The following is a 22,968-nucleotide window of genomic DNA, read 5'->3' on the forward strand; positions in this document are numbered from 1 at the left end:
CCAGGGCCCATAGGGTAGTGCACTACTGTTGACCAGGGCCCATAGGGTAGTGCACTACTGTAGGGTAGTGCACAACTATATTTACACCTGTTCTGAAAGGCCCCAGAGTCTGCAACACCACTAAGAAAGGGCACCACCAAGCAAGCAGCACCGTGAATACCAAGGAGCTCTCCAAACAGGTCAGGGACAAAGTTGTGGAGAAGTACAGATCAGGGTTGAGTTATAAAAACATATACGGATCTTTGAACATCCCATGGTGCACCATTAAATCTATTATTAAAAAATTGCAAGAATTCCGCACCACAACAAACCTGCCAAGAGCGGGCCGCCCAACTTAACTCACGGACCAGGCAAGGAGGGCATTAATCAGAGAGCAACAAAGAGACCAAAGATAACCCTGAAGGAGCTGCAAAGCTTCACAGCAGAGATTGGAGTATCTGTCCATAGGACAACTTTATGCTGTACACTCCACAGAGCTGGGCTTTACAGAAAAGAGATCAGAAAAAAAGCCATTGCTTAAAGACAAAAATAAGCAAACACGTTTGGTGTTCGCCAAAAGGCATGTGGGAGACTCCCCAAACATATGGAAGAAGGTACTCTGGTCAGATGAGACTAAAATTTTGCTTTTTGGCCATCAAGGAAAATGCTATGTCTGGTGTAAACACCTCTCATCACCCCAAGAGCACCATCCCCACAGTGAAGCATGATGCTGTGGGGATATTTTTCATCTGCAGGAACTGGGAAACTGGTCAGAATTGAAGGAATGATGGATGGCGTTAAATACAGGGGAATTCTTGAGGGAAACCTGTTTCAGTCTTCCAGAGAATTGAGACTGGGACAGAGGTTCACCTTCCAGCAGGACAATGACCCTAAGCATACTGTTAAAGCAAACCTTTGGTTGTTTAAGGGGAAACGTGGTTTAAGGGGAAACGTTTGAATATCTTGGAATGGCCTAGTCAAAGTCAGATCTCAATCCAATTGAGAATCTGTGGTATGACTTAACTTCTTCTGGCTGCAAGCCCGTGGCCGCCCACAATACGACTAGTTCACATGTACGACAGATATATGAAATAGCATCATAAAATGTTTCCTACTTTTGCTGATCTTCCATCAGAATGTTGGACAAGGGGTCCTTTGTCAAGAACAATCGTTGTTTGGATTTAGAACGGCCTCTTTCCCTCTCGATTTAGCAAGCACACTAGCCAAGTGGCACGAATCTCTCCATGTCAACAAACGGAAGAGAACGGAACACGGCAAAACTCCCGAAAAAATGTCAATAATCTGATTAAACTTTATTGAAAAAACATACTTTACGATGATATGGTCACATGTATCAAATAAAATCAAAGCCGGAGATATTAGTCGTCCATAACGGCAGCTTATCAGAAGGCAAATCCAGGTTCCTTCTCGCGCCTTCCTGAAAACAGGAAATGGGTGACACGTAATTCAAAGAGCTTGTATTCCACTTCAGACCAAGATAAACACTCAATTTCTTCTCTCACCGCCTCTTGACATCCAGGGGAAGGTGTATGAAGTGCATGTATACTAATACGTATCATGCCCATTTATAGGCAGGAACTAGAACAGAGCCTCGATTTCAGACTTTCCACTTCCTGGTCAGGAAGTTTGTGCCAAATGAGTTCTGTTTGACTCACAGATATAATTCAAACGGTTTTAGAAACTAGAGAGTGTTTTCTATCCAATAGTAATAATAATATGCATATTGTACGAGCAAGAATTGAGTACGAGGCCATTTGAAATGGGCACCTTTTATCTGGCTACTCAATACTGCCCCTGCAGCCCAAACAGGTTAAAGATTGCTGTACACCAGCGGATCCCATTCAACTTGAAGTAGCTGGAGCAGTTTTGCCTTAAAACCCGTCGTGGCTAGACGTTCCGCTAGCGGAACATCTCGACAACATCTGTTGAAATTGCAGAGTGCGAAATTCAAATTAAATTATTTGAAATATTTAACTTTCATGAATCACAAGTGTAATACATCAAAATAAAACTTAACTTCTTGTTAATCCAGCCGCCGTGTCAGATTTCAAAAAAAGCTTTACGGTGAAAGCAAACCATGCGATTATCTGAGGACAGCGCCCCATCATACAAATGCATGACAAACATATTTCAACCAGGGAGGTGTGACACGAAAGTCAGAAATAGCGATATAAAAAATGCCTTACCTTTGATGATCTTCTTCTGTTGGCACTCCAAAAGGTCCCAGTTACATCAAAAATTGTCCTTTTGTTCGATAATGTCCTTCTTTATATCCATAAAAACTCAGTTTAGCTGGCGCGCTACAGTTAATAATCCACTCCGTTTCCCTCCATCAAAATGCATACAAAATGAATCCCAAACGTTACTAATAAACTTTTCCAAACAAGTCAAACAACATTTATAATCAAACCTTAGGTATCCTAATACACAAATAAACGATCAAATTTAAGACGGAGAATCGTTATTGTCTTTACCGGAGATAAACGAGAAAGAACGCTCTTTCCTCCACACGCTTGGAAACACTACAGCCAAAATGGGAGCCACCCAGAAAAACAAAAATTTCTGGGTAATTTTTCCAGAAACCAGCCTGATTATCTTTCTAAAGACTGTTGACATCTAGTGGAAGCCCTATGAACTGCAAGTTGGGAGAAATTGGACTTATAACTATAGTTCTAGCCATTGAAAAAAGTGGTAAGCCAAAACATTTTTTGGGGGAGGATGGTTTGCCCTCGGGGTTTCGCCTGCCATATCAGTTCTGTTATACTCACAGACATAATTGTAATCGTTTTAGAAACGTTAGAGTGTTTTCTATCCAATCTACCAATTATATGCATATCCTAGCTTCTGGGCCTGAGTAACAGGCAGTTTATTTTGGGCATGCTTTTCATCTGGAGGTGAAAATACTGCCCCCTAGCCCAAAGAGGTTTTAAAGAATGGGCACAAATCCCAGTGGCTAGATGTGCCAAGCTTATAGAGACATACCCCAAGAGACTTGCAGCTGTTATTTCTGCAAAAGGTGGCTCTACAAAGTGTTGATTTAGGGGGGTGAATATTTATGCACCCTCAGTTTTAATTTTCTTTGTTATGTATTGTTTTTTTCACAATAAAAAATATGTTGCATCTTCAAAGTGGTAGGCATGTGGAAAAATCAACTGATACAAACCCCCTAAAAACAATTTTAATTTCCGGTTGTATTGCAACAAAATAGGAAAAATGACCAGGGGGTGAATATTTTCGCAAACTACTGTATTAGTAATAGACACGATGAAAATCATAACGTATGTTCATCTCCTGTTGTGCTGTTTCTGGTTGTGAATACCTAAAAACCATACCAGGGGGATTCTGGTTGTGAATACCTAAAAACCATACCAGGGGGTTTCTGGTTGTGAATACCTAAAAACCATACCAGGGGGATTCTGGTTGTGAATACCTAAAAACCATACCAGGGGGATTCTGGTTGTGAACACCTAAGAACCATACCAGGGGGTTTCTGGTTGTGAATACCTAAGAACCATACCAGGGGGATTCTGGTTGTGAATACCTAAAAACTATACCAGGGGGATTCTGGTTGTGAATACCTAAAAACCATACCAAGGGGATTCTGGTTGTGAATACCTAAAAACCATACCAGGGGGATTCTGGTTGTGAATACCTAAGAACCATACCAGGGGGTTTCTGGTTGTGAATACCTAAGAACCATACCAGGGGGATTCTGGTTGTGAATACCTAAAAACCAGGGGGTTTCTGGTTGTGAATACCTAAAAACCATACCAGGGGGATTCTGGTTGTGAATACCTAAGAACCATACCAGGGGGTTTCTGGTTGTGAATACCTAAGAACCATACCAGGGGGTTTCTGGTTGTGAATACCTAAAATCCATACCAGGGGGATTCTGGTTGTGAATACCTAAGAACCATACCAGGGGGATTCTGGTTGTGAATACCTAAAAACCATACCAGGGGGATTCTGGTTGTGAATACCTAAAAACCATACCAGGGGGTTTCTGGTTGTGAATACCTAAAAACCATACCAGGGGGATTCTGGTTGTGAATACCTAAGAACCATACCAGGGGGATTCTGGTTGTGAATACCTAAAAACCATACCAGGGGGATTCTGGTTGTGAATACCTAAAAACCATACCAGGGGGATTCTGGTTGTGAATACCTAAGAACCAGGGGGTTTCTGGAGCAAAAATGGCCTCAGGTTTTAAAGCTCATTTCCTGCAATTCTATGCATTTTTCTATGACTATCGCTGTGTTCTTTTGCACAAACATAAGAACAAAATCAGTACTGTTAAATTCACTGTTTTGAATATTCAGTTCTCTCTGACTGTTTTGAATTTTCAGTTCTCCCTGACTGGTTTGAATTTTCAGTTCTCCCTGACTGGTTTGAATTGTCAGTTCTCTCTGACTGGTTTGAATTTTCAGTTCTCCCTGACTGGTTTGAATTGTCAGTTCTCTCTGACTGGTTTGAATTTTCAGTTCTCCCTGACTGGTTTGAATTTTCAGTTCTCTCTGACTGGTTTGAATTTTCAGTTCTCCCTGACTGGTTTGAATTTTCAGTTCTCCCTGACTGGTTTGAATTTTCAGTTCTCTCTGACTTGTTTGAATTTTCAGTTCTCCCTGACTGGTGTGAATTTTCAGTTCTCCCTGACTGGTTTGAATTTTCAGTTCTCCCTGACTGGTGTGAATTTTCAGTTCTCCCTGACTGGTTTGAATTTTCAGTTCTCTCTGACTGGTTTGAATTTTCAGTTCTCCCTGACTGGTTTGAATTTTCAGTTCTCCCTGACTGGTTTGAATTTTCAGTCCTCCCTGAATGTTTTGGTGATTGTTAATGATTGTTATTTTCAATTCTCCCTGTTATTTTGTTGATTGTTAGTTTTCAAAGATTATATTATTTAAAAATATAAACTGTCCATCATCACTTCCACATTCTTTATTTCTGGAAAAAACGAGTATCTATATATCTTTATATCTGGTAAAAAATCTGGTAAAAAACTATATCTTATATAAAGAGTATCTATATATCTTTATATCTGGTAAAACTGAAAGCGTTTTTCATAAAAAAAAAATGTCTTCTCTTGAACTAGCTTGAACTCTCCCACTCTCTCCCCCCTCTCGCTTTCTCTCCCCCTTTCCCCCCTTCTCTCTCTCCCCCCTCTCCCCACTCTCTCCCCTTCTCCTCCTCTCTCCCACCTCTCCCCACCCCATCTCTCTCCCTCTCTCCCTCTCCCTCTCTCTCCCTCCTCCAGTTGATGTCCTCTATGTGATGTGGTGTGTGTGAGGTGATGATAGTAATGACATTGGAGGTGTCAGGAACTGCTGACCCATCTGAGCTGCCTGATGGCCTGAGTGAACCAACGAGCGCAGTGTATTGGTGTTCCGTCATGCGACATCATTTCCTGTGTGAAAAGCAGTCACTTCCAAGACCTCAACACAGATGGAAAAATGGCTTTATTTGATGTGTGTGTGTCAGACGTCAACAGAGAGGCTGTATTAGATGGGTGTGATCTGAGGCATTGGGTGTAGGCATGGCTAGTTCTGTCAAGAGATCAGAAGGACTGAAAGGAAATAAACAGTTGAGTGTTTTTCCTCAAATTGGATTAAAATCGGTTTAATAACAACACACAGCTTCAGTAATGGCTGAGTGAAGAAGGCCTGGGGTTGTGGGAAATGGGTGATCAGCAGTACCTCTTAGTTCCCTCTCTCCTCTTGTGTCTACTGGGAAGTGGGCTGCCTATATGATGCGTCACCAGAGAATCGACATCTCTAAATTGAAAACATAAATCATTTTCTGTCACTTGATTCTGCACAGAAAAACACCCTAATGTAAACCAGAAGAGGTTGGTTTGAATCAGTTGCAATGGAAGGCCTCTGGCTAACAGGTCGAAAAGCAGGAGAAAGCTAGTTGCTGCAATGACTGTTTGATCTGCTATAGAACTCATGTTGTCGTGTGATTCCACTGTAGATCTCATGTTGTCGTGTGATTCCACTGTAGAACTCATGTTGTCGTGTGATTCCACTGTAGACCTCATGGTGTCGTGTGATTCCATTGTAGAACTCATGTTGTCGTTTGATTCTGCTATAGAACTCATGTCGTCGTGTGATTCCACTGTAGAACTCATGTTGTCGTGTGATTCCGCTGTAGAACTCATGTTGTCGTGTGATTCAGCTGTAGAACTCATGTCGTCATGTGATTCCGCTGTATAACTCATGGTGTCGTGTGATTCCGCTGTAGAACTCATGTTGTCGTGTTATTCCGCTGTACAACTCATGTCGTCATGTGATTCCACTGTATAACTCATGGTGTCGTGTGATTCCACTGTAGAACTCATGGTGTCGTGTGATTCCGCTGTAGAACTCATGTTGTCGTGTTATTCCGCTGTACAACTCATGTTGTCGTGTTATTCCGCTGTACAACTCATGTTGTCGTGTGATTCCGCTGTACAACTCATGTTGTCGTGTCATTCTGCCGTGGAACTCATGTTGTCGTGTGATTCCGCTGTAGAAAACATGTTGTCATGTGATTCTACTGTAGGACTCATGTTGTCGTGTGATTCCGCTGTAGACCTCATGTTGTCCTGTGAAACAGTTGTAGAACTCATGTTGTCCTGTGAAACAGTTGTAGAACTCATGTTGTCCTGTGAAACAGTTGTAGAACTCATGTTGTCCTGTGAAACAGTTGTAGAACTCATGTTGTCCTGTGAAACAGTTGTAGAACTCATGTTGTCCTGTGAAACAGTTGTAGAACTCATGTTGTCCTGTGAAACAGTTGTAGAACTCATGTTGTCCTGTGAAACAGTTGTAGAACTCATGTTGTCCTGTGAAACAGTTGTAGAACTCATGTTGTCCTGTGAAACAGTTGTAGAACTCATGTTGTCCTGTGAAACAGTTGTAGAACTCATGTTGTCCTGTGAAACAGTTGTAGAACTCATGTTGTCCTGTGAAACAGTTGTAGAACTCATGTTGTCATGTGATTCCGCTGTAGAACTCATGTTGTCGTTTGATTCCGCTGTAGAACTCATGTCATCGTGTGATTCCGCTGTAGATCTCATGTTGTCGTGTGATTCCGCTGTAGAACTCATGTTGTCATGTGATTCCGCCGTAGAACTCATGTTATTGTGTAATTCCGCTGTAGAACTCATGTTGTCGTGTGATTCTGCTGTAGAACTAATGTCGTTGTGTTATTCCGCTGTAGAACTCATGTCGAGATCTCATGTTGTCATGTGATTCCGCCTTAGAACTCATGGTGTCGTCATGTGATTCCGCTGTAGATCTCATGTTGTTGTTTGATTCCGCTGTAGAACTCATGGTGTCGTCATGTGATTCCCCTGTAGATCTCATGTTGTTGTGTGATTCCGCTGTAGAACTCATGTCGAGATCTCATGTTGTCGTTTGACTCCGCTGTAGACCTCATGTTGTCATGGGATTCCGCCGTAGAACTCATGTCGTCGTGTGATTCCGCTGTAGAACTCATGTTGTCATGTGATTCCGCTGTAGAACTCATGTTGTCGTGTGATTCTGCTGTAGAACTCATGTCGTCGTGTGATTCTGCTGTAGAACTCATGTCGTCGTGTGATTCCGCTGTAGAACTCATGTCGTCGTGTGATTCCGCTGTATAACTCATGTTGTCGTGTGATTCCGCTGTAGAACTCATGGTGTCGTGTGATTCTGCTGTAGAACTCATGTCGTCGTGTGATTCCGCTGTATAACTCATGTTGTCGTGTGATTCCGCTGTAGAACTCATGTCTAGATCTCATGTTGTCGTGTGATTCTGCTGTAGAACTCATGTTGTCATGTGATTCCGCTGTAGAACTCATGGTGTCGTGTGATTCTGCTGTAGAACTCATGTCGTCGTGTGATTCCGCTGTATAACTCATGTTGTCGTGTGATTCCGCTGTAGAACTCATGTCTAGATCTCATGTTGTCGTGTGATTCCGCTGTAGAACTCATGTCTAGATCTCATGTTGTCGTGTGATTCTGCTGTAGAACTCATGTCGTCGTGTGATTCTGCTCTAGAACTCATGGTGTCGTGTGATTCTGCTGTATAACTCATGGTGTCTTGTGATTCCGCTGTAGAACTCATGTTGTCATGTGATTCCGCTGTAGAACTCATGTTGTCGTGTGATTCTACTGTAGGACTCATGTTGTCGTGTGATTCCGCCGTAGAACTCATGTCGTCGTGTGATTCCGCTGTAGAACTCATGTCGTCGTGTGATTCCGCTGTACAACTCATGTCGTCGTGTGATTCCGCTGTAGAACTCATGTCGTCGTGTGATTCCGCTGTAGAACTCATGTCGTCGTGTGATTCCGCTGTACAACTCATGTTGTCATGTGATTCCGCTGTAGAACTCATGTCGTCGTGTGATTCCGCTGTAGAACTCATGTTGTCATGTGATTCCGCTGTAGATCTCATGTCGTCATGTGATTCCGCTGTAGAACGCTCGTTGGTTTGTTTGCAGAACACAGATTAAAACTGAGACGTTGTTGTTAATCTCGTCATTGAAACCGTCCAGACTTCAACTGCCTGGCTGCCTACAGCATAGCAGACCTCATAACCATGCTTTGTTCACTCATTCATTAGAGTACGTATGGCTGGTGATTTGGAGATTATAACCCAAAACGGTTGAATCAACATGTGTCTCAAACGGCATCCTATTTCCTTTATAGTGCACTATCTAGGGAATAGGGCTCCATTCCAGACAGGTGCCACTATACAAGTTCTGGAATAAACTAGAATAAAATGTACATTTGTTGATTTGAATATTGAACCGCAGTCGTTGCAGAATGTAAATTGTAGGCTTCTGAATATTCCAGTCTATTTTGAAGCTTGCTGTGTGGGCAGGGAACATGCTGTTCTGATTTGAAGGCGTGAGATTTTCAAAGTAGAAGATGAGAGGCAGAACTGCTGTACTTAAGTGACCTTTGATTTCTGAATACGATTTCACCAAAATATATGATTTATAACACTTAATGCTCTAGATGAAGAATGACCAGAAGCTGCAAGATGTCTATACTAAGACCCGTCTATACTAAGACCTGTCTATACTAAGACCTGTCTATACTAAGACCTGTCTATACTAAGACCTGTCTATACTAAGACCTGTCTATACTAAGACCTGTCTATACTAAGACCTGTCTATACTAAGACCTGTCTATACTAAGACCTGTCTATACTAAGACATGTTTATAACACCAGACATGTCTATACTAAGACATGTCTATACTAAGACCTGTCTATACTAAGACCTGTCTATACTAAGACCTGTCTATACTAAGACCTGTCTATACTAAGACCTGTCTATACTAAGACCTGTCTATACTAAGACCCGTCTATACTAAGACCCGTCTATACTAAGACATGTCTATACTAAGACCTGTCTATACTAAGACCTGTCTATACTAAGACCCGTCTATACTAAGACCCGTCTATACTAAGACCCGTCTATACTAAGACATGTCTATACTAAGACCTGTCTATACTAAGACCTGTCTATACTAAGACCTGTCTATACTAAGACCTGTCTATACTAAGACATGTCTATAATAAGACCTGTCTATACTAAGACCTGTCTATACTAAGACCCGTCTATACTAAGACATGTCTATACTAAGACCTGTCTATACTAAGACCTGTCTATACTAAGACCTGTCTATACTAAGACCTGTCTATACTAAGACCTGTCTATACTAAGACCCGTCTATACTAAGACCCGTCTATACTAAGACATGTCTATACTAAGACCCGTCTATACTAAGACCCGTCTATACTAAGACATGTCTATAATAAGACCTGTCTATACTAAGACCTGTCTATAATAAGACCTGTCTATACTAAGACCTGTCTATACTAAGACCCGTCTATACTAAGACATGTTTATAACACCAGACATGTTTATAACACCAGACATGTCTATAATAAGACCTGTCTATACTAGACCTGTCTATACTAAGACCTGTCTATACTAAGACCTGTCTATACTAAGACCCGTCTATACTAAGACATGTTTATAACACCAGACATGTCTATACTAATTCATGTCTATACTAAGACCCGTCTATACTAAGACATGTCTATAATAAGACCTGTCTATACTAAGACCTGTCTATACTAAGACCTGTCTATACTAAGACCTGTCTATACTAAGACATGTCTATAATAAGACCTGTCTATAATAAGACCTGTCTATACTAAGACCTGTCTATACTAAGACCTGTCTATACTAAGACCCGTCTATAATAAGACATGTTTACAACACCATACATGTTTATAACACCAGACATGTCTATACTAAGACCTGTCTAGAAGACCAGCTATGTCTATAATAAGACATGTCTATACTAGAAGATCTGTCTATAAGAAGGGTTCTGTCATTATCAGCCGGTGTAATTAGTGTTTTTTAATAGTTAATTATGGCTGCAAGCCCGACGTCGGTACACTTATGACAACAGCCAGCTCAAGTGCAGGGCGCGAAATTCAAAATATGTATTTTTTTAAATATTTAACTTTCACACATTAACAAGTCCAATGCAGTAAATGAAAGGTACACATTTGTGAATCCAGCCAACATGTCCGATTTTTAAAATGTTTTACAGCGAAAACAGCAAGTATATTTATGTTAGCTCACCACCAAATACAAAAAAAGGACAGACATTTTTCACAGCACAGGTAGCATGCACAAAGCCAACCTAACTAACCAAGAACCAACCAAACTAACCAACAAACAACTTCATCAGATGACAGTCTTATAACATGTTATACAATAAATCTATGTTTTGTTCGAAAAATGTGCATATTTCAGGTATAAATCATAGTTTACATTGCAGCTACAATCAGAAATTGCACAGATTTTTTTAATGTTTTACAGGGAAGACAAAATATGTAAATCTATTAGCTAACCACGTTAGCAAAAGACTCCACTTTTATTACTCCATCAGTTTTTGACTCCATCAGTAGCTAACACAAATTCGGCCAAATAAAGATATAAATAGCCACTAACCAAGAAACAACCTCATCAGATGACAGTCTGATAACATATTTATTGTATAGCATATGTTTTTTTCGAAAAATGTGCATATTTCAGGTATAAATCATAGTTTACATTGCAGCTACAGTCAGAAATTGCACCGAAAGCAGACAGAATAATTACAGACACCAACGTCAAATACCTAATTACTCATCATAAAACATTTCTGAAAAATACAAAGTTTACAGCAAATGAAAGACAGGCATCTTGTGATTCCAGCCAATATTTCCGATTTCTTAAGTGTTTTACAGCGAAAACACAATATAGCGTTATATTAGCTTACCACAATAGCCAGAAAGACAAGCCATTTCCCAGCAGTAAAAGTTAGCGATCGTAACAAACCAGTAAAAGATATATAATTTTTGACTAACCTTGATATTCTTTATCAGATGACAGTCTTATAACATCAGGTTATACATATACTTATGTTTTGTTCGAAAATGTGCATATTTAGAGCTGAAATCAGTGGTTATACATGTTGCTATCTTAGCTACTTTTTCCACAACGTCTAAACAGCAAAGATATTTTTTTGACACTTTTTCTGACACACATATTCTGACCAAATAGCTATTCATAAACATAACTAAAAAATACATGTTGTATAGGAAATGATAGATCCATTAGTTCTTAATGAAATCGCAGTGTTAGAATTCTAAAAAATAACTTCATTACGACATCCAGCTTCGGTATATCTAGAGTAACCCAAAGTTGGGCACCGGCGACTAGTTCACATGCACGACAGATATATGAAATAGCATCATAAAATGTTTCTTACTTTTGGTGATCTTCCATCAGAATGTTGGACAAGGGGTCTTTTGTCAAGAACAATCGTTGTTTGGATTTAGAACGTTCATTTTCCCTCTTGAATTAGCAAGCGCACTAGCCAAGTGGCTCGAATCTCTCCATGTCAACAAACGGAAGAGAACGGAACACGGCAAAACTCCCGAAAAAAATTCAATAATCTGATGAAACTATATTGACAAAACATACTTTACGATGATATGGTCACATGTATCAAATAAAATCAAAGCCGGAGATATTAGTCGCCTATAACGGCAGCTAAACAGAAGGCAAATCCAAGTACCCCTTCGCGCTCTCCAGAAAACAGGAAATGGGCGGACACGTCATACAAAGAGCTTGTATTCCACTTCAGACCAAGATAAACACAAAATTTCTTTTCTCACCGCCTCTTGACATCCAGGGGAAGGTGTATGAAGTGCACGTATACTAATACGTATCATGCCCATTTATAGGCAGGAAGTAGAACAGAGTCTCGATTTCAGACTTTCCACTTCCTGGTCAGGAAGTTTGTGCCAAATGAGTTCTGTTTGACTCACAGATATGATTCAAACGGTTTTAGAAACTAGAGAGTGTTTTCTATCCAATAATAATAATAATATGCATATTGTACGAGCAAGAATTGAGTACGAGGCCGTTTGAAATGGGCAACTTTTATCAGAGCTACTCAATACTGCCCCTGCAGCCATAAAAAGTTAATGAATGATCTGTTATTACAATATTATGGAGATGACTGTACCTGAAGGTATGAGCTGTCATTGTGCCTCTTGGCCCTCATCACATGGTTGACTAACCTATATCATGTTTGACTAGCTCTGGGGTGATGTTTCCCCTAGCAACAGATTTAGTTTCAGCTTCCCCTAAATCCTAACCTTAACCGTTAGTGGGGAAAACGCTAAACCAACCCAATATCAGCAACTTCACATTACACCCCATGACACAGCTCAGTCACACTGGTTGTCTCACCTTTGTGTTGATCTCTCCTACAGGTGGTCTCTCTGGGGAAGAACGCCCGTGGATACCACTACATCCTGTCTAACCTGGTGAGTCAACACTAGATACAAGGCCATATCTCAAATGGCATGCTATTCCCTATGCAGTGTTCTTCTGGGCTCCGGTGTAGGGTACGATGTAGAGAGAAAGGTGCGATTTATGGATTAACTCTGAGTTTATACTTCTAAGAAACAGTAGGCCAACCTTTCTCAATATTTCCTTGATTCCTTGATTCCTTGCATCCTCTCTCCTTGCCTCCATCTGGAGAATAGGGTTTTTGAATCATCTAGATGTCATTAATGTACTATTCTACCATTTGGATGTAGTGTCTGATCTGTTGTCGTCAGAGGGTTAAAGTGGAAAATGGAAGTGTCAGGTGGACTCCTATATTATCAGGACTGGTTTAAGATGAGACCAAGGGCCAGCCCTCTCGTCTCCTCTCCTCTCCTGCTGTTCTCTCTCCACTGTGTCCCTGACTTTAAAATTCACCATTATGCAAAATTCACGGACACATGTCCTTGTTCTCCATAACACGACGCTGCATTCTGAAAGGAACAGTTTGACCATGGAAAGAAAGCTGACACGTCTCCATGTGGCGGTGTGTAATCTGACGGCAGGCTTGTCAGAATACATTACAAATGTTTGGTTTTATAGGCGGACAGACTGAGCCACAGACTGAGTTGTTGTACCGTATCTTAGGGCTGAAGATAAAATAGTTGTCCATTCTGTGACTGTTCACTACCTTGTGGGATCTAATACTCCTCACTGAGTTACTTTGAGTAGCTTGATGTATTGAGTTACTTTGAGTAGCTAGATGTATTGAGTTACTTTGAGTAGCTAGATGTATTGAGTTGCTTTGAGTAGCTAGATGTATTGAGTTACTTTGAGTAGCTAGATGTATTGAGTTACTTTGAGTAGCCACATGTATTGAGTTACTTTGAGTAGCTAGATGTATTGAGTTACTTTGAGTAGCTAGATGTTTCTCTTTCTGTCTCTCTCCATCTGTTTGTTTCTCTGTCTCTCTCGGTCTCTCTCTTCCTCTTTCTCTCCCCCTGTCTCTTGGTCTCTCTCTTCCTGTTTCTCTCCCTCTGTCTCTCGGTCTCTCTCTTCCTGTTTCTCTCCCTCTGTCTGTCGGTCTCTCTTTTCCTGTTTCTCTCCCTCTGTCTCTCGGTCTCTCTCTTCCTGTTTCTCTCCCTCTGTCTCTCGGTCTCTCATCCTGTTTCTCTCCCTCTGTCTCTCGGTCTCTCTCTTCCTGTTTCTCTCCCTCTGTCTCTCGGTCTCTCTCTTCCTGTTTCTCTCCCTCTGTCTCTTGGTCTCTCTCTTCCTGTTTCTCTCCCTCTGTCTTTTGGTCTCTCTCGGTCTCTCTTTTCCTGTTTCTCTCCCTCTGTCTCCCTCTCCATCACTTTTCATCCCCACTCTCCCTCTCCGTCTTCCTCCCTGTCTCCCTCCATCCCTATATCCTTCTCTCCTGTCTCCCTCATCCCTCTCTCCCTGTCTCCCTCACTCCCTGTCCCCCTCCATCCCTCTCTCCTGTCTCCCTCCATCCCTCTCTCCCTGTCTCTCTCCCTCCATTCCTCTCTCCCTGTCTCCCACCATCCCTTTCCCTGTCTCCCACCATCCCTCTCTCCTGTCTCCCTCCATCCCTCTCTCCCTGTCTCCCTCCATCCCTCTCCCCCTGCCTCTCTCCCTCCATTCCTCTCTCCATCTCTTCCTCCATCCCTGTCTCCCCTCTCTCTGATCTCAGGGTTTCTCCAATGTGAGCTTGGACAAGGTCTTCCAAGGCGGGGCCAACATATCAGGCTTCCAGATAGTGAGCCCTGAGAACCCCATCGTTCAACAGTTCCTACAGCGCTGGGAGAGGCTGGATGAAAGGGAATTCCCAGAGGCCAAGAACACCCCGCTCAAGGTACCTACTGCACACTACAGAACAGCAGCCAAGCCTTTCATGATGTTCTGTTATGTATGCAAAACAGAATGAATCCATCTCTTCTTTTGGATAGAGCGCTCTCCCTCTTGTCCTTCTCCATTCTTCTCCTCTCAGTATCTGTCACTCTCCCATTCTCTTTCCTCTCCTTCTCTTCACCTCTCTTCTCCTCTCTTCTCCCTTCTTCTCCTCTCAGTATGTCACTCTCCCATTCTCTTTCTTTTTTTTCATTTCTCTCCTTCCCCAATGATCAATATATCGATAAACAGATCCGATGCAAAGTTTTAGCATAGCTTCAATTTACATGTAATTAAACAATGATCAATGCATTTGAAATTACACTTAATTGTCCCCCACGTTCGTATGTTAGTCACAAGCGATATCTCAGACACCACTGGCCCAATTCTCACCAAACTTGGAAGAATGATGCATCTTGACATAGAGATCCGGCATTTCCAAAGTTACACTGATTGGCTCAAGGTGGGAGCTATAGTAATGAACTGAATCCCATCCTCAAATCACACGCTTCCAGGACAACAGGTGTAGACTAACAGGGAAATGTTTACGGCTTATTTTCCAACAAGGCAGAGAGAAAGATAAGATACAAATAAAATAAACTGACATAGTGACACCAGGAATAAATACACAGTGAATAACGAAAAGAAATAACGAGTGAAAAAAGTTAGTGAGAGAGTATATTGTATATTATCTACCTCACTTGCTTTGGCAATGTTAACATATGTTTCCCATGCCAATAAAGCCCCTTGAATTGAATTGAATTGAGTGAGAGAGTGAAATGGTGAGAGTGAAATAGTGAGATGGTGAGAAATTGAGAGAGTGAGATGTGAGAGAGTGAGAGTGGGAAATAGAGAGGGAGAGAGTGAGATGGTGGGAGAGTGAGAGTGGGAAATAGAGAGTGAGAGAGTCAGAAAGAGAGAGGGAGATGGTGAAAGAGTGAGAGTGGGAAATAGAGAGGGAGAGAGTGAGATGGTGAGAGAGTGAGAGTGGGAGAGTGGGAAATAGAGAGTGAGATGGTGAGAGAGTGAGATGGTGAGAGTGGGAAATAGAGAGGGAGAGAGTGAGATGGTGAGAGTGGCAAATAGAGAGGGAGAGAGTGAGATGGTGAGAGTGGGAAATAGAGAGGGAGAGAGTGAGATGGTGAGAGTGAGAAATAGAGAGGGAGAGAGTGAGATGGTGCGGTTAATTGGCCCGGGGGGGGGGGCATGTTTACTGTTGCCTTATTACATTTAGTCATGGTGTTGGATAACGAACGACCAGTTCTCTCCAAATCAAGGTACGGTTTGGGATGAACATGTGGGACATTGTGATCATTGCATCGATGTGTTTCAACTCTACAGTCAATCTCTCCGCAGAGAGAGATCTTCACAGCGCACTTACAAGGTCTACACCTGTTGTGTTCTACACTGTTGTATTCTACACCTGTTGTATTCTACACCTGTTGTGTTCTACACCTGTTGTATTCTACACCTGTTGTATTCTACACCTGTTGTATTCTACACCTGTTGTGTTCTACACCTGTTGTATTCTACACCTGTTGTATTCTACACCTGTTGTGTTCTACACCTGTTGTATTCTACACCTGTTGTATTCTACACCTGTTGTATTCTACACCTGTTGTATTCTACACCTGTTGTGTTCTACACCTGTTGTATTCTACACCTGTTGTATTCTACACCTGTTGTATTCTACACCTGTTGTATTCTACACCTGTTGTATTCAGGCGCATATGACAAATAACATTTGATTTGATTTGACTTCTGCAGTTTTCCATCCCCAGGATCTTCTACTTCGTCCCCTGTTCATACCTGGATGAATATAATAATGAATGGAATAATGAATTAATTATTGATGTAGTGTTTGCCAGCTACAGTGTTCAGTGTTCTCTTCTCTCGTGATCTCTCTTGTGCTCCCTCTGATCTCTGTCCTCGGCAGTACACGTCAGCTCTGACCCACGATGCCATCCTGGTGATCGCGGAGGCGTTCCGGTACCTGCGGCGCCAACGGGTAGACGTGTCACGGCGAGGGGGCGCAGGAGACTGTCTGGCCAACCCTGCCGTGCCATGGAGCCAGGGCATCGACATCGAGAGAGCTCTCAAAATGGTAGGAGGGAGAGAGACAGAAAGCGGGGCAGATGGGGAGGGAGGTGGAGAGAGAGAAGGAGGGAGGGAAGGAAGAGAGAAAGAAGAAAGGTGATAGGTATGGAGGGAGGGGGAGAGAAAGAGGGGGGAAGTAGTGAGAGAGATGGAGCGGGTAAGAGTTAGATTGAGAAACCGAGACAGAAAAAGAAAGACGGAAGGAAGTAAGGAAGGGAAGAAAGAGAGGCAGAGAGAGAGATGTAGAAAGAGAGGCAGAGAGAGATAGAAAGAGAGGCAGAGAGAGAGCTATAGAAAGAGGGGGCAGAGAGATATAGAAAGAGAGGCAGAGAGAGATAGAAAGAGGGGGCAGAGAGATAGAGAGATATAGAAAGAGAGGCAGAGAGAGATAGAAAGAGGGGGCAGAGAGATAGAAAGAGGGGGCAGAGAGATAGAGAGATATAGAAAGAGAGGCAGAGAGAGATAGAGAGCGATAGAAAGAGGGGGCAGAGAGATAGAGAGATATAGAAAGAGAGGCAGAGAGAGATAAGGGGGCAGAGAGAGATAGAGAGCTATAGGAGACAAATTTCCTCCTCTGCTTCCCAGATGTCCTCACACAGACCTCTCACAGTGAAAATCTCTCCCCCTCAGCTCATCTCTCTCAAATACAAAGAGCCTCTCATTCTCATTACCATAAACCCACATCTTTTATTAAAGCCTATCAGTTCCATCATTTGATTATCGCCAACGGCCCTGCATATGTGAATACCTGCCATTTCCTAATACCAGCTTTTTACACATTTGATAATAACTTGTCAGTCTGTATTACACGTTGTTCTGTGTGTTTTGATAATAACTTGTCAGTCTGTATTACACGTTGTTCTGAGGGTTTTGATAATAACTTGTCAGTCTGTATTACACGTTGTTCTGTGTGTTTTGATAATAACTTGTCAGTCTGTATTACACAACGTTCTGTGTGTTTTGATAATAACTTGTCAGTCTGTATTACACATTGTCAGTCTGTATTACACGTTGTTCTGTGTGTTCAGTCTGTATTACACGTTGTTCTGTGTGTTCAGTCTGTATTACACGTTGTTCTGAGGGTTTTGATAATAACTTGTCAGTCTGTATTACACGTTCTGAGGGTTTTGATAATAACTTGTCAGTCTGTATTACACGTTGTTCTGTGTGTTTTGATAATAACTTGTCAGTCTGTATTACACGTTGTTCTGTGTGTTTTGATAATAACTTGTCAGTCTGTATTACACGTTGTTCTGTGTGTTTTGATAATAACTTGTCAGTCTGTATTACACGTTGTTCTGTGTGTTTTGATAATAACTTGTCAGTCTGTATTACACGTTGTTCTGTGTGTTTTGATAATAACTTGTCAGTCTGTATTACACGTTGTTCTGTGTGTTTTGATAATAACTTGTCAGTCTGTATTACACGTTGTTCTGTGTGTTTTGATAATAACTTGTCAGTCTGTATTACACGTTGTTCTGAGGGTTTTGATAATAACTTGTCAGTCTGTATTACACGTTGTTCTGTGTGTTTTGATAATAACTTGTCAGTCTGTATTACACGTTGTTCTGTGTGTTTTGATAATAACTTGTCAGTCTGTATTACACGTTGTTCTGTGTGTTTTGATAATAACTTGTCAGTCTGTATTACACAACGTTCTGTGTGTTTTGATAATAACTTGTCAGTCTGTATTACACATTGTCAGTCTGTATTACACGTTGTTCTGTGTGTTTTGATAATAACTTGTCAGTCTGTATTACACGTTGTTCTGTGTGTTTTGATAATAACTTGTCAGTCTGTATTACACGTTGTTCTGAGGGTTTTGATAATAACTTGTCAGTCTGTATTACACGTTGTTCTGTGTGTTTTGATAATAACTTGTCAGTCTGTATTACACGTTGTTCTGAGGGTTTTGATAATACCTAGTCAGTCTGTATTACACGTTGTTCTGTGTGTTTTGATAATAACTTGTCAGTCTGTATTACACGTTGTTCTGTGTGTTTTGATAATAACTTGTCAGTCTGTATTACACGTTGTTCTGTGTGTTTTGATAATAACTTGTCAGTCTGTATTACACGTTGTTCTGTGTGTTTTGATAATAACTTGTCAGTCTGTATGACACGTTGTTCTGTGTGTTTTGATAATAACTTGTCAGTCTGTATTACACGTTGTTCTGTGTGTTTTGATAATAACTTGTCAGTCTGTATTACACAACGTTCTGTGTGTTTTGATAATAACTTGTCAGTCTGTATTACACATTGTCAGTCTGTATTACACGTTGTTCTGTGTGTTCAGTCTGTATTACACGTTGTTCTGAGGGTTTTGATAATAACTTGTCAGTCTGTATTACACGTTCTGAGGGTTTTGATAATAACTTGTCAGTCTGTATTACACGTTGTTCTGTGTGTTTTGATAATAACTTGTCAGTCTGTATTACACGTTGTTCTGTGTGTTTTGATAATAACTTGTCAGTCTGTATTACACGTTGTTCTGTGTGTTTTGATAATAACTTGTCAGTCTGTATTACACGTTGTTCTGAGGGTTTTGATAATAACTTGTCAGTCTGTATTACACGTTGTTCTGTGTGTTTTGATAATAACTTGTCAGTCTGTATGACACGTTGTTCTGTGTGTTTTGATAATAACTTGTCAGTCTGTATTACACGTTGTTCTGTGTGTTTTGATAATAACTTGTCAGTCTGTATTACACAACGTTCTGTGTGTTTTGATAATAACTTGTCAGTCTGTATTACACATTGTCAGTCTGTATTACACGTTGTTCTGTGTGTTCAGTCTGTATTACACGTTGTTCTGAGGGTTTTGATAATAACTTGTCAGTCTGTATTACACGTTCTGAGGGTTTTGATAATAACTTGTCAGTCTGTATTAGACGTTGTTCTGTGTGTTTTGATAATAACTTGTCAGTCTGTATTACACGTTGTTCTGTGTGTTTTGATAATAACTTGTCAGTCTGTATTACACGTTGTTCTGTGTGTTTTGATAATAACTTGTCAGTCTGTATTACACGTTGTTCTGTGTGTTTTGATAATAACTTGTCAGTCTGTATTACACAACGTTCTGTGTGTTTTGATAATAACTTGTCAGTCTGTATTCCCTGTTGTTCTGTGTGTTTTGATAATAACTTGTCAGTCTGTATTACACGTTGTTCTGTGTGTTTTGATAATAACTTGTCAGTCTGTATTACACGTTGTTCTGTGTGTTTTGATAATAACTTGTCAGTCTGTATTACACGTTGTTCTGTGTGTTTTGATAATAACTTGTCAGTCTGTATTACACGTTGTTCTGAGGGTTTTGATAATAACTTGTCAGTCTGTATTACACGTTGTTCTGTGTGTTTTGATAATAACGTGTCAGTCTGTATTACACGTTGTTCTGTGTGTTTTGATAATAACTTGGCAGTCTGTATTACACGTTGTTCTGTGTGTTTTGATAATAACTTGTCAGTCTGTATTACACGTTGTTCTGTGTGTTTTGATAATAACTTGTCAGTCTGTATTACACGTTGTTCTGTGTGTTTTGATAATATCTTGTCAGTCTGTATTACACGTTGTTCTGTGTGTTTTGATAATAACTTGTCAGTCTGTATTACACGTTGTTCTGAGGGTTTTGATAATAACTTGTCAGTCTGTATTACACAACGTTCTGTGTGTTTTGATAATAACTTGTCAGTCTGTATTACACATTGTCAGTCTGTATTACACGTTGTTCTGTGTGTTTTGATAATAACTTGTCAGTCTGTATTACACGTTGTTCTGTGTGTTTTGATAATAACTTGTCAGTCTGTATTACACGTTGTTCTGAGGGTTTTGATAATAACTTGTCAGTCTGTATTACACGTTGTTCTGTGTGTTTTGATAGTAACTTGTCAGTCTGTATTACACGTTGTTCTGAGGGTTTTGATAATACCTTGTCAGTCTGTATTACACGTTGTTCTGTGTGTTTTGATAATAACTTGTCAGTCTGTATTACACGTTGTTCTGTGTGTTTTGATAATAACTTGTCAGTCTGTATTACACGTTGTTCTGTGTGTTTTGATAATAACTTGTCAGTCTGTATTACACGTTGTTCTGTGTGTTTTGATAATAACTTGTCAGTCTGTATTACACGTTGTTCTGAGGGTTTTGATAATAACTTGTCAGTCTGTATTACACGTTGTTCTGTGTGTTTTGATAATAACTTGTCAGTCTGTATTACACGTTGTTCTGTGTGTTTTGATAATAACTTGTCAGTCTGTATTACACGTTGTTCTGTGTGTTTTGATAATAACTTGTCAGTCTGTATTACACAACGTTCTGTGTGTTTTGATAATAACTTGTCAGTCTGTATTACACATTGTCAGTCTGTATTACACGTTGTTCTGTGTGTTCAGTCTGTATTACACGTTGTTCTGAGGGTTTTGATAATAACTTGTCAGTCTGTATTACACGTTCTGAGGGTTTTGATAATAACTTGTCAGTCTGTATTACACGTTGTTCTGTGTGTTTTGATAATAGCTTGTCAGTCTGTATTACACGTTGTTCTGTGTGTTTTGATAATAACTTGTCAGTCTGTATTACACGTTGTTCTGTGTGTTTTGATAATAACTTGTCAGTCTGTATTACACGTTGTTCTGTGTGTTTTGATAATAACTTGTCAGTCTGTATTACACAACGTTCTGTGTGTTTTGATAATAACTTGTCAGTCTGTATTCCCTGTTGTTCTGTGTGTTTTGATAATAACTTGTCAGTCTGTATTACACGTTGTTCTGTGTGTTTTGATAATAACTTGTCAGTCTGTATTACACGTTGTTCTGTGTGTTTTGATAATAACTTGTCAGTCTGTATTACACGTTGTTCTGTGTGTTTTGATAATAACTTGTCAGTCTGTATGACACGTTGTTCTGTGTGTTTTGATAATAACTTGTCAGTCTGTATTACACGTTGTTCTGTGTGTTTTGATAATAACTTGTCAGTCTGTATTACACAACGTTCTGTGTGTTTTGATAATAACTTGTCAGTCTGTATTACACATTGTCAGTCTGTATTACACGTTGTTCTGTGTGTTCAGTCTGTATTACACGTTGTTCTGAGGGTTTTGATAATAACTTGTCAGTCTGTATTACACGTTCTGAGGGTTTTGATAATAACTTGTCAGTCTGTATTACACGTTGTTCTGTGTGTTTTGATAATAACTTGTCAGTCTGTATTACACGTTGTTCTGTGTGTTTTGATAATAACTTGTCAGTCTGTATTACACGTTGTTCTGTGTGTTTTGATAATAACTTGTCAGTCTGTATTACACGTTGTTCTGTGTGTTTTGATAATAACTTGTCAGTCTGTATTCCCTGTTGTTCTGTGTGTTTTGATAATAACTTGTCAGTCTGTATTACACGTTGTTCTGTGTGTTTTGATAATAACTTGTCAGTCTGTATTACACAACGTTCTGTGTGTTTTGATAATAACTTGTCAGTCTGTATTCCCTGTTGTTCTGTGTGTTTTGATAATAACTTGTCAGTCTGTATTACACGTTGTTCTGTGTGTTTTGATAATAACTTGTCAGTCTGTATTACACGTTGTTCTGTGTGTTTTGATAATAACTTGTCAGTCTGTATTACACGTTGTTCTGTGTGTTTTGATAATAACTTGTCAGTCTGTATTACACGTTGTTCTGAGGGTTTTGATAATAACTTGTCAGTCTGTATTACACGTTGTTCTGTGTGTTTTGATAATAACGTGTCAGTCTGTATTACACGTTGTTCTGTGTGTTTTGATAATAACTTGGCAGTCTGTATTACACGTTGTTCTGTGTGTTTTGATAATAACTTGTCAGTCTGTATTACACGTTGTTCTGTGTGTTTTGATAATAACTTGTCAGTCTGTATTACACGTTGTTCTGTGTGTTTTGATAATATCTTGTCAGTCTGTATTACACGTTGTTCTGTGTGTTTTGATAATAACTTGTCAGTCTGTATTACACGTTGTTCTGAGGGTTTTGATAATAACTTGTCAGTCTGTATTACACAACGTTCTGTGTGTTTTGATAATAACTTGTCAGTCTGTATTACACATTGTCAGTCTGTATTACACGTTGTTCTGTGTGTTTTGATAATAACT

The 22,968-nt window shown here is 40.3% G+C and overlaps 1 protein-coding gene across 1 annotated transcript in view; it reads left to right on the forward strand.

Annotated features, from left to right (window-relative positions):
* LOC129844935 (glutamate receptor 3-like) overlaps positions 1-22,968 on the forward strand; it is a gene marked incomplete at its 5' end in the record, with an annotated part of 192,983 nt that overhangs the window by 97,644 nt on the left and 72,371 nt on the right. Inside the window, 3 exons of the mRNA XM_055913100.1 lie at positions 12,815-12,868; positions 14,563-14,724; positions 16,696-16,863. Coding sequence (XP_055769075.1) covers positions 12,815-12,868; positions 14,563-14,724; positions 16,696-16,863 — 384 coding nt within the window. The remainder of the gene's footprint in view (positions 1-12,814; positions 12,869-14,562; positions 14,725-16,695; positions 16,864-22,968) is intronic.

Source organism: Salvelinus fontinalis, unplaced genomic scaffold (assembly GCF_029448725.1).
Source record: "Salvelinus fontinalis isolate EN_2023a unplaced genomic scaffold, ASM2944872v1 scaffold_0255, whole genome shotgun sequence".
NCBI classification, from domain to species: Eukaryota; Metazoa; Chordata; class Actinopteri; order Salmoniformes; family Salmonidae; genus Salvelinus; species Salvelinus fontinalis.